Source organism: Cydia pomonella, chromosome 2 (genome assembly GCF_033807575.1).
Source record: "Cydia pomonella isolate Wapato2018A chromosome 2, ilCydPomo1, whole genome shotgun sequence".
Classification (NCBI taxonomy): Eukaryota; Metazoa; Arthropoda; class Insecta; order Lepidoptera; family Tortricidae; genus Cydia; species Cydia pomonella.
The window spans coordinates 567,683-580,701 of NC_084704.1; the positions used below are offsets into that span (position 1 = coordinate 567,683).

General features: G+C 37.2%; 1 protein-coding gene across 1 annotated transcript in view; it reads left to right on the forward strand.

Annotated features, from left to right (window-relative positions):
* Positions 1-13,019, forward strand: part of LOC133515617 (uncharacterized) — a 1,004,237-nt gene that overhangs the window by 413,321 nt on the left and 577,897 nt on the right. Inside the window, 1 exon segment of the mRNA XM_061848189.1 lies at positions 1,429-1,570. Coding sequence (XP_061704173.1) covers positions 1,429-1,570 — 142 coding nt within the window.

Below are 13,019 nucleotides of genomic sequence, written 5' to 3' on the forward strand. Positions count from 1 at the left end.
CGTGCAACAGTCGGTGGCAATTTGGTGGCAATACAACGTAAAATAATAGTGCTGCCATCTTTTATTCGGTCAAGTTAACTGCAGCTAGTACACGCCGCCTGTACCATGTTTCGTCGGTGGCCATACAACGCCACCTACCGAGAATGTTCCGAATCGCGGTAACTTTTAGCTGCGATCTGCGACGCAATAGTTCACAGAAAACTTGAATAATACCGAATTACTGCCATCTAACCAATGGTATAAATAAATCTACGGCTTCTTTTTCGCTGGCTGTGAAATTCCGTTTCCTTTAAATTTGTCATTGGTTGTTGACTAATAGGGACCGTGCGCGTTGGAGGGTCTGCCATCTTGTGGCCTGAATCGGAACCATAAACATGCACATTTACACGTCACGTGTTTTCTTGTGCATAGTAGGTCCTGCCATCTTGTGGGCTACATCGGAACAAAAAACATCACATTTACGCCTCGCGCCAAAAATCTGACGGCTCCTGTGCTGCCTCCTACAGTTCATGCACGCTCCCTATAAAACTCTTAGTAACAGATTACATATTTATAATTTCAGAGATTAAAACTTAATTAGAGGATAAATATCAATAAGAGATAAGGATCAATTGGGATTGACAAGAATATATCGTTAGATGACAAGCAAAACTCACTAATTACCACAACAAGTCTACTAGCCACCTTATTTCAGTAGCAATAATGAACCATATTGCTACTGAAATAATGTTGATTTTGGTTTAATCTTTTTTTTGTAATTAGTGAGTTATGCTTATCACCTGACAATATATTTAACCCTTTTCCAGGCCCCACCAATCTACAAGGTTTTCCCAAAAAATCCAAATATATTCCAATTCATCCAGCTTTGACGATTCATTTGAAGACAAGTCACATTTCCAGAAACTGCAATCTAATTTGATCCTTAAATCGCAATGCTAAAGTTGAAATTGTAATAGGGCGTACTGATGTGTCTCATAAAATTGCGAAATTTCCACTTAAATTTTTTTAGAAACTTCTCTTTAACAATTAAAGATAAAATATAAAAGATATTTATTCGTGATGATCACAAAACCATATACGAACATGTACAGACAACAAAAAGAAAAGAAGAAATCATTAAGTGTGCATTACGATATATACCCAACTCAGCATAATGCTAGCTGTACATAAAGCGAGCGGTGGTCTTCCAAAATAAAATAAATTCGTCTTCTTTTCTTTGGGGATCCAAATTTTCCCTTCCTAAATGAAAGTTTCCTTTATTTCCTGTGAGTTTTTCTGATATATTCGACAACTTTTGCAACTTTTTGAAAGCTTTCCGCAACATTTGTAATCTGACACCTCTAAAGGTGCACGCGTCTATAGGGTACAGTAACAGTTTACCATCAATAGGGATGTTCTCTAACTCTCTTCCCTTTTTTGCCCCCACAGTATCGTGGCTCGCGGCAAAGCCCTGCACTCCGCCGTCTCATCACTGCAGAACTTCGACCGGTCGCTGGAGAAGTTCGTGGCATGGCTCAGCGAGGCGGAGTCGCTACTCGACGCGGCGGAGAGGGACCCTCATCTGCTCAAGGTAAGCCTTCAATCTTTTTTAGTCCCCCCCTGCCTATATCTGCTATATTTGTTTTACATCTAGATAAGGCCAACTTTGAGACGACGATAGATAACGCCCTCTCTACTTCAGTACTTGGATTTTATACCCGCCATCTCTATGGTCGTACACGTTTAGTTCAGGGCCTCACCGACAGATGTCGCTACGTGGACTAGAGCACTTGTACACTACGCGATACTTTCATATTTTTTGCAGCGCCATCTGTGTGTAGTATCTTGAACTTGGTAACTCATTCTAGAGCTTGTCTACGTGGGACTTCCAAGGGGATGAAAACGATTCCCTTAACGTTCTCCAACAGCTTAATTGCAAATAGAAAAAGATGGCAGCACTGATCTAAACCATATACACTTGTGTTTTTGCTTGTTATCGTTTTAATAAGTATAACTTAATGTTAGTTCTTTTTATAATGGTTTCCTTTTTAAAATGAGAGTTTATGATAAGTATTTCATTCGAAATTCATTCGATATACTTAGGTTGTTGTTTACTTTAGTTTTTATGCATAGTGAGCTAAAACTTTTTTACAGCCAGTAGCAGATGTGGTGTCGCTAAGCGAGCAAGGAGTTTACAATGATCCGGACATGGAGGCCAATTCGAACGTACCATTTGACATCAAAATGATATCTTAATGTTGTTATTTATTTGCCATTCGCGAGACGGCGGCAATTGATAACAAAAAGTCATCATTTTGATATTAAAAACAAATTGAATTGACCTCCTGTTCTTAGTCTTATCCTGGCTACAAATACTCCTTTGGCTCAACCGAACACTGGGACGCGTTACGTTTTTACTCGTATGAAATAAGCATTAAAATATAACATACTGAATGTTTCATAAATTATAATTGATGTGATTTGATAACGGAAAATTGTGTATTGGGTAATATCCACTTTCTATCACCGCACCGCTCGCCGTCGGCAGGGAGTTCATCCTCACACCTTAGAACCTAAATGGTCGCGTACTGTGCGGTTCAAGAGGAATTTCCTCCCGCGGACGCTCCGGCTGTGGAATGAGCTCCCTTCCGAGGTTTTCCCGAGGGTCTACAGTATGGGGTTCTTCAAAAAAGGAGTGTACAGGTTTTTAAAGGGTCGGCAACGCGCATGTAACACCTCTGGAGTTGCAGGCGTCCATAGGCTGCGGTGACTGCTTACCATCAGGCGGGCCGTATGCTTGTTTGCCACCGCCGTGGTATAAAAAAAAAAAATTCAAAGCTGCGGGCTGGATATAATTATGGAGAAGGAATAACTGTCACCGATATGTATCAGATAAGAGTCAGACATATGGACCGTTTTCCGAAGTATAAGACATTAAAATGTATTAAGAGCTTCGTCTAGATCCTGTATACTCGTATTCCCTCGCTGTACCAAACCGATGTTTTGAACGAATATAATATTGCTAAAGTTTTGGGTTTCTTTACGCAGCCGGCGCTATTTTACCTTATTTTTTGGGTCATATTTAACATATTTTTTGCTTGAGATTATAAGATTTAAGAGGATATTCGGCTGTTTGCATCGACTTGGACTTGACAAAGCGAGGGTGTCAAATACAAACCATCGAATTTACATGAAGACATTGCCACGCTTTGTTATTTTTCAAATGCTGTATAGAGTTTGGACTCCCGAGATTTAACTGCAACTCAAATCGGGGTTCTGGCAGACTCCATCGGTGATGGCGGGATGAACTGAACTCCTTCTTGAAGGAGTGGCCAGACACACCCAGCAGTATTTACAAGCTTCAAATAATAATAATAATATTGAGAGTTAGCTTGGTCTGATTCTATACATTTTGATACAATTGAGTTACCTACTTACTTTTTAGGGTCCCGTAGCCAAATGGCAAAAACGGAACCAGAAGAGAGAGAGAGTTAAAAACTATACTGTTGAAACTTGGTAAGTAGATGTATTCTGTGAACCGCATTAAGCTTTTCACACATAAAATAGAAAAAAAAATACATTTTGGGGGTTCCCCATACTTAGAACTGAAACTCAATTTTTTTTTCATCAAACCCATACGTGTTTGGTAAGTACCGATGGAAAGGTGTTCAAAAATGATATTGAGGTTTCTAATTTTTTTTTCTAAACAGAATAGTTTGCGCGAGAGACACTTCCAAAGTGGTAAAATGTGTCCCCCCCCTGTAACTTCTAAAATAAGAGAATGATGAAACTAAAAAAAAATATATGATGTACATTACCATGCAAACTTTTACCGAAAATTAGTTTGAACGAGATCTAGTAACTACTTTTTTTTAATACGTCATAAATGGTACAGAACCCTTCATGGGTGAGTCCGACTCGCGCTTGGCCGCTTTTTTGTCATATTTTATTAATTTTTGATACAAGCTTTATCGCTGACTGTACGTTTCTTTCAACAGGCAACGAAGACTCATTGAGACAATTGTAACAAACACAATTAGCGGTGTTTGATTTATCAGAGATTTCCTATGGGTACCTGCTGTATCTTTCATCAGATCACCTCGATGATACGATAATATACCATGGCAATTTGTCACCCAATTAACATATGTATGTCTTCAGATCAACCGAATAATAGCAAGTCGATCTAATTTAGCTTGCAAAATATGACCCGAACAAATGTTACAAATATACCTAGAGATTTTTCTAGCACGGACAAGACAACGCAAGAGACTTCCTTCCGATATTTAGTTTATCGATATATTGTATTATCGATATCTTATAACTGTCATAATAATGTCTTAAACAAATGTGGCATGTTTGGAAATAAATGAACAAGAATTACGAAACTATCAATTTATTTATAATTTACCTACATACTTTATATTTAAAAGAAAATCCATGACACACAAATATACCGAGATTGCCCTCCAAACGGCCATCGTACAATAAAACCACCATACAGGTTTTTTACATGATTCTCGAAGTAATCCATCATTTTTTTTACATATTTTCGGACGTCAAACTGCTTTGAGTCTTTGGAAAAATCCACATTTATTGATTAAGAGATTTTTCAACTTCCACTGATGTAATGGGAGTATACCGGATGCCATACGAATAAATAAATAAATAAGCGGGAATATGGAAAATTATTAAGGTTGAAGGGTTACTTATCGATAATAGGATTGTCGATGTTTTTATTTTGTCAAGCACTAACAACATGACGTTCGTGCTAGGAAAATCTCTAGGTATAGTTACAAACATTGCAATTTGCAAGTCAGAATAAGAATCAGAATCAGATATATTTATTGTGCAAACTGTGTAGGTACAAGAATATGACTATTAGGTACATTTTTTTAAAGTATCAACAGTTTTACCCTTCTCGGGCATACAATTATTTTTAACTTAAACTAGGTTTTAATATTTTATCTTAAATTATATTTTAATATACATTTAGGTTTACATAGTTATAAAATTCTTTTAAACTATAGAAGACTTTGTCTATTAAAAAGTTAACATAATAAAGTCAACATAATAGCTTTTAAAAAACATTACGACAATTATTTTCCACCGTGCCGGAGTTTTAAAATTGAGCGCCAACCTGACAACTCGACAACACCGAAAGTTGGCGAGAAAACTCGTACATCAAAATGACACACGTATCTTACTTTTCCTTAGGTATACGACCTTTTTTCACATTGAGGGATCTTACAATATCCAAAGGACATATGTAACTAAGCTTTCTTTTGGAGATACGACCTTGTGTCTCGGTGTGAAATTGTGAAGAGTGCGTCGAAACACTCGAAACTCTGCGCCAAGTTTCGTAACTCGGACCATTTACACAAACTTTGTTTATTTGTACAGGGTGTTTTCTGCCGCAACAATAATAAGGGGTTTTTTAAAAATGTTGTGAAAGTAAAAGTTTTTCCTTTAATATTTTAGGATTATCGGTTAGCTTTTTTTTCACATATTGTGATATTGAAGACAACAAAATATGACTCTTTTGCATTTTATATAAGAGTTTCATTTCAATCCTAATTCGATAGGTATTAGAAACTAGCTAGAGAGAATAATATTTTTTGCAACCAATGAATAATCTAAAAGAATGGTTAAATAGGTGTATTGCGGTTTGTACGTCCATTTCAGATACTTTATTCTATAAAAATTAAAAATTATGTCGTATATTCTAGCTGCACACTTAGGCCGTCAGCACAGGAGCGTGCTAAGGAAATTATTTGTAATCGTGAATTGAGTCGGACCATGCTATTAAATTGAGTCGGGCCATGCTACTAAATTGAGTTGGGCTATGCTACTAAATTGAGTCGGACCATGCTACTAAATTAAGTCGGGCCATGCTACTAAATTTGGTCGGACCATGCTACTAAATTGAGTCGGACCATGCTACTAAATTGAGTCGGGCCATGCTACTAAAACTTCTATGGAAATGACGTTTACACACTCTCTCACATTGTTCTGTTATTTGTGGTGCAACGTTCGCTTAGACCAGATATAATTGAGTATAGAGGCGTATTGTCAATGTAAATTTTATAATCAAGTAAATGCAATGCCATCTTTCGACACAAAACTAAAACTCTTAGTATGACATACGGATATTTGACCCATTTTTGTCACTGATATGTGTTAAATGACCGTAGTTATGCAGAAAACAACCAACTCCATTTTTTATCAACGCAGAAAGCAACCAAATCCACTGAGTTATGGTGTAACATTTTGACAAACATAAATAGTTGGTCACTTTCTACAGAACTACGGTCAAATATCAAACGGTGTCGCCATCTACTCGAGTATTAATTTTTCTTAATTTTTTTATCTTATACGGAATTATATATATAAATTTTTCTTAATTTTTTTTTGATCTTATACGGAATTATTTAGGTAGGTATATATTTCAACTACATTTTTAATAATGTTTTTAAAAGATTCAAAACGAATTAAAATAAAAAGAGACGGTATTAATAATTCTATCCGTTTTCTCGTTCTATCGCTTTTGCTATTTTCTCAGCCGCGTTTTGTTACATTTTAATTTACATATTTAACTTACGCGTATTTCATATTCTTATCTCGACTCGTGTTTACGTAGGCAAGTTTTACTTGAGCGCCTTAATGTATTTTTTACTGAATGTATTCTGAAATTAAAATATAAAGTCAGGTTGTATTAACTTAATTAACCTAGTGTAGGACGCGTATCTTACAAGAACATATTTGCGATATATCGATTTAGGGCTCATAGTTTTCCGTGTTGAATGTCATCATGGATCCCAGTGCGCCCTCATGAACGGCAAAGAGGGTGAAACGCCGGAGTGGGTTTAGTGGCCAGGAGAGGGGAAAAGAGTAGCGAGTCCCACACACCGTGCGTAAATGCATTCCCACTGCGTCAAAAAAAAGGGCCTATAGTTTTGGCGATAATTATTTTTGGTTAGCAATGAATGCTTAAACTACATGGATTCTAATTTGGCAAGAAAAAGTTGAAGGTACTTAATGTAAATAATTTAACATGATGTCGATGACTTAACTGTCGAAACATACTCAAGTTTATAATTAGTTTTGCTAATTAAAAAATCGAGACTATAATAATGAGTTAGATTCATTAATTGATATTTACTAGCTTTTATCTAACGAATTCAATTCAAAATTCAAAATTCAAAAATTTATTCTGCAAGTAGGCCAAGTCAAGTATATTATACAATATGACAGAGACGTATAGTCTCCACGGTTAATACATTAAGTTTGGAGATGTATAAGGTCCCCAAGGTCTGAGAAAAATAATAATACACAATAATAAGATTTGGAGGTGTAAAGGTTCTCCAAATGTCAAAGAATAAAAATAAAAAAATAAAAAATTGTATGAAATACATATTTACTTTATGAAATTTATAATTGTATGAAATCTTGGTATGAAAAGTATATGTAGGTATTATAAATGAAATGTTTTGACACTAAAACTTTCTGCTCGTTGCGATGTAGTTTTAATTCAAGTAAAGGAAATAATCCCATTTAACTGTGCTTCTATTAAAATAGGTATTTTAATTGAAGCAATTACCTCTAAAACATAGGTACAGTCACGTCTGAAAATATTGATACGAACAAACTCCCAAAAATATGTATACATGACCTTAGTGCCCATATATTAAGGTGTAGGTATACATATTTTTGGTACCTTATCGTCCGTAACTATATTTTCAGACGAGACCGTACCTATTAAGTAGACAACAACAAATATAACATTTTCTTTTCACATTGCACCCACCTTAGTAAATTTCTGTTTGGCCCAGTGGTTGCCTGGTAGAGAATGTCTCAAGCCATTAAGTCCGCCTATTGTACGTTATACTTGTAGTTGTGCAATAAAGTTTGAAATAAATAAACAAATAACGCTAAAGCCCATATTTTCTCGCCCGTTAAAGAATAAATATTTTAAGTTGTACTTACTTGTTTAGGGTTAAAGTTTCTATAAAGTATGCGTTCACTATGAGTAAACTTCCTACCAGTACCTCTTTAATATTCCCTCTTTTACACTGAAGAGTTTTCAAATTACTGACCCAACTTCTTGAAAGCGCGATAATACCAGAAAGAAATAGTTTTTTAATTTAAAATTTGTCGTAAAGAAAAGTTAAATGGGGAATTTTGAAAGCGGAATTTAGAGGATAAAGTTTAGAACCATTATTGTATGCTAGTATATTTCAATTTTGCACCTAAAGCAGTGTGAAACAAGTAAAAAGCGGACATAAATACACGTAGTTTGGAACAGACTTACGAGTATCTTCTTCTTTTTCCTCGTATTGTCCCGACATTTTGCCACGGCTCATGGGAGCCTGGGGTCCGCTTGACAAATAATCCCAAGATTTGGCGTAAGCACTAGTTTTTACGAAAGCGACTGCCATCTGACCTTCAAACCCAGGGGGTAAACTAGGCCTTGTTGGGATTAGTCCGGTTTCCTCACGATGTTTTCCTTCACCGAAAAGCGACTGGTAAATATCAAATGATATTTCGTACATAATATAAGTTCCGAAAAACTCATTCTCCAACTCACGAGCCGGGGTTTTGAACTTGCGACCTCCGGATTGAAAGTCACATGCTCTTACCGCTAGGCCACCAGCGCTTTGACACAAACTTACGAGTGTTTGAAAACAACGTGGTGTTGTTTTCATATCTAAATAATTTGCAATAAATTGTTAAACTGTAACAACAAACAACAATTAGATATCATTTGTGATCGCAACCGGCAAAACGTCCTAATTTTTAGCTTGCTATAAGGACGAGAGTTGCTTGTAGCTTTATACGAAAAACCTGCCAAGTCGTCCTTATGGCAAGCGACAAAGTGGGACCTTTTGCCGGTTTCGGTCACATTAGTTAGTTTCATGATAATCATATTAATCATGTATATTTTTTTTTTTCATTTTTTACAGGTAAGTCGCTTCAAAAGTCTGGTGATTAACCACTTATTATTTTGGTAAGTACGCATTTAACTTAAACGCGTTGATAGCCCAGTGTTTAAATTAAAATGGCTGACCGCATGGTAATTAACGCGACTGTTGAAATTTTTGTACTGTTATTTATGTTTTATAAAACTCACATAAATAAATAAATATTATAGGACATTATTACACAAATTGACTAAGTCCCACAGTAAGCTCAATAAGGCTTGTATTGAGGGTACTTAGACAACGATATATATATAATATAAATATTTATAAATACTTAAATACATAGAAAACACCCATGACTCAGGAACAAATATCCATGCTCATCACACGAATAAATGCCCTTACCAGGATTTGAACCCGGGACCATCAGCTTCGTAGGCAGGGTCACTACCCACTAGGCCAAACCGGTCGTCATGAAGGCATTTTACTTTCGTCATACGAAGTTAAAACGAAATGGAAAAAAAAACATTAATTTCACTCTCGAACTGTTAGCGCCCTCTCGCTTTGTTCGAACGTCAAAATATCTCGGGTGTGATAGGTAATTTTCAACCCTTGCAATAAACAAAACTACACAGAGAATACAACAATTAAGAGTCTATGTAGATTTGAATATTTCCCCCCACTTTCCTCACTCTAGTGATTTCTAAATTGTCTCGGCATATCGAACAATACGTGTACATATTTATGAGCGGCTGCGTGAAGGACCGCGTGCGACCGATAGCTCATACATTATGCGCATACACAAAACACCTGACTTTATTAATTTTTGCTAGTAAGTGTGCGGAGACAGCCTAGAAGTAATATAATATTTTGTATGTATACGGAGTAACTCAAGAGGGCAGCGTAGTTATATTACAATAATTGTCAAGTTAATGTTTTTAATTTCTTCTTCTTAGTCGTATACTCTTGTCAGAGTTGTCGTGGTCATTGCGGTCGTTGTACGGCTTTTTCGCTGTTTCCCGCCATGCTTCTCTATTTATTACCTGCCGCGCGCACAGATTCAGAGGTGACCCGGTGAGAGCTTTCACTTGGTCGGTCTATCGCATTGAGGGCCGCAATCTGGGTCTTGTGCCATCCACTCTGCCCTGAACAACGAGCCTCTCCATCGCGTCGTCTTCCCTGCGCGTAACGTGACCGTAGTAGCTAAGGATGCGAGAGTGAACGATTGCCGAAAGTCATTGTGTAACTTTGTTTTTAATTTAGGAGGTGGCCTAACTACAAAGGTCCCTTTCTAGGGCGCCAGCTGATGGGTTGGGGGGGGGGGGGGGCATATGGCCGATGGCCAAGGGGAGGGAGGGGCATACATATAGTTAGAAATTTTGTTCTCTGCAGCTGCCCCCGCCCCTGGTGCCTTTGTATAAGACGCGAGAAACAAAGTATTTAAAGTATTCAAAGTATTTTAAGTGTGTGTGTTTTTATTGGAACGTACGACATTATAATCTATAAATTATATAATTACTTACAGATGACAATCACAATAAAAAAAATCAACTGTTTTTTTTTGTTTTTTTATTTTTATTATAGGACATTATTACACAAATTGACTAAGTCCCACAGTAAGCTCAATAACGCTTGTGTTGAGGGTACTTAGACAACGATATATATAATAATATATAAATATTTATAAATACTTAAATACATAGAAAACACCCATGACTCAAGAACAAATATCCATGCTCATCACACTAATAAATGCCCGTACCAGGATTTGAACCCGGGACCATCAGCTTCGTAGGCAGGGTCACTACCCACTAGGCCAAACCGTTCGTCAAAACCGATCGGTTGTTGAGCTGGCGCAATTGGTAACGCATTGGATCGGCAATCCAAAGATGTGGGTTCGAGTCCCACGTTGGCCAGAGTTGATGTTTTCGTTGTGATTGATATCTGTATAGGTATACAATGTTTGTATTTAAAGTGTGTTTAAAAATACTATCATTTAGAGCCGATACTCGGCACAGTCGGAGCTAGGAAGTGCGTAGACTGTTTTATTCGCGAATGTAATATATTAAAAAAATATATGTGAAACATCGCGACTCAACCCAATGCGTTGCGTTCAATTCTACGCAACGCATATCGTAATACTCACACATTGAGGCAATAGATCTTTAATTTTTTTCTCAGGCATTGTATCTTTAGTTTCTGCCTATTGTGTCTTCAAATTCCGGATAACTAACTAACTGCTTTGGCTCAGCGATCCAAAAAGAATCTTGGCCTCCGAAACGAGAGAACGCCACCTGTCCCGATCCAGCGCGGTTTCCTGCCATGAATCGGCATTCAGCCGATGCAGGTCCGCCTCCACGACATCACACCAGCGGTACCTGGGGCGCCCGATCGGATCGGATAACTTCAACCAAATATTCAATCGAGCGTCTTTCAAAAATTTCGCCATCACGTGACGTATCACTTCGTAAAAACAATAGTCACAATACAATGTCCACTTGACGGAACGCGGTGTTTAATTGGAACGGCCTCGAACATCCTTCCGCTCCAATGGTTGACAGAAAGGGCCCAATAATAATAAGGGCCGAATTGTCTGCCCTTATCGAATTTCTTCCCATTCCGTTCACTGAAATATCAACTTTATTTCTTTTCGATCAAGATTCATTTCATAAAACAAGTTGTGTTGGGTATATTATGTTTAAGTAAACAATATATTTCACGCCTTTCTGTGAGAGCCTCTTAAATTTTCCCTTCTTATTCTTCGCTAGTAATTAGTTCAATTTACACGTCTCGTTCCAGTTTAGTTTTAGGACTTTTAGGTTTGGATAAAATCACAGTCGGATTATTTTATTTTCAATTTGCAACTTTGGCTGCCTTTTTTACTAAGACAGAGATGAGAGGTGATGTGAGGAGGAGTCATCCAATAGCATCGGTTGAAAGCCAGCGGAGCGGAGAAGAGATTTAGTTTCCATTTTTTAGTTGTTTTCTTAAAACATATTTAAGGATTAGTACTTACGGGCATACAGCAAACATTTTACTATATTTAAGCCTCTTTAGTCTTACTTAAAGACAGCAATAATTCTTCAATAATTTGTTAGTTTTTATGTCGTGGTACCAGGGATCGGAAACCGTTATTTTTTGTATGGGAACGAAAACGGTATTTTTTCGTTCTTTGTTAATTACTTCATTTCTAATTAGGCAATCTAATAATACGAAGTCGTTATCTGAAAACACAACTGAGTCCTACATTTAGAGTATAAAATAAACCGAAATATATGGTTATTTCGATGTTTTTGCAAAAAACCGGTTCCGATCCCTGCGTGGTACGCATTTCGTTTCCGTGCGTTTTGTTTTAAGCAAGTACCGTCGCCCATGGAGATCTGAAACACCGGAGGGGTTGCAAGGGCGTTGCCGGCCTAGAAAACTGTAGTGCGTTCTTTTCTTGTAAGTTTGAAGGTGGTATCGGTCCGGGAATACCGCGGGCGACATTTCCACAGTTTGGCTGTGTGTGTGGCTTTAAGTTCGTAATATACCCTATCGGCACACCTTCTGAGTATGAAACTAGGCTAGAGTTCCTAAACCGTCGACCTAAACTCTCATTAGAGCATGATTCATAGGATAACTTTAGCCCACAGTCACCACGCGTGCGTTAATGAGGGGTGCATTAAGGAGCAATGTCGAGGAAGCAATTACAATGAATTAAATAATTATTATTTTTAGAAAGGCCGCTAAATAGAGAGCGTTCGGATTTTATATTTTGTTAAAATATATACTTGAGCACGATTCGCAAGTGCACATCAGCGCACATGGGAGTTTTCAGAAAATAGTGGTTATTACGCGTAAGTAGTTGAGAAATGAGGAATGTGAGGAATGTCGAGATCCGACGTCGCACCAAGGTGCAAGACGTCGGACACGTCTATACCAAATTAAAATGGAGCTGGGCGGAACATGCTGCCAGGCAGAGTGATGGCAGGTGGACCAAAATGCTAACAATTCAATTCAATTCAAATATACTTTATTCATGTAGGCCTAGCAACAAGCACTTATGAATAGTAAGACAGTATTACATATAATTATCTTAATCTAATTATCAGAGCAATTTATTGATGTTGTAAATAT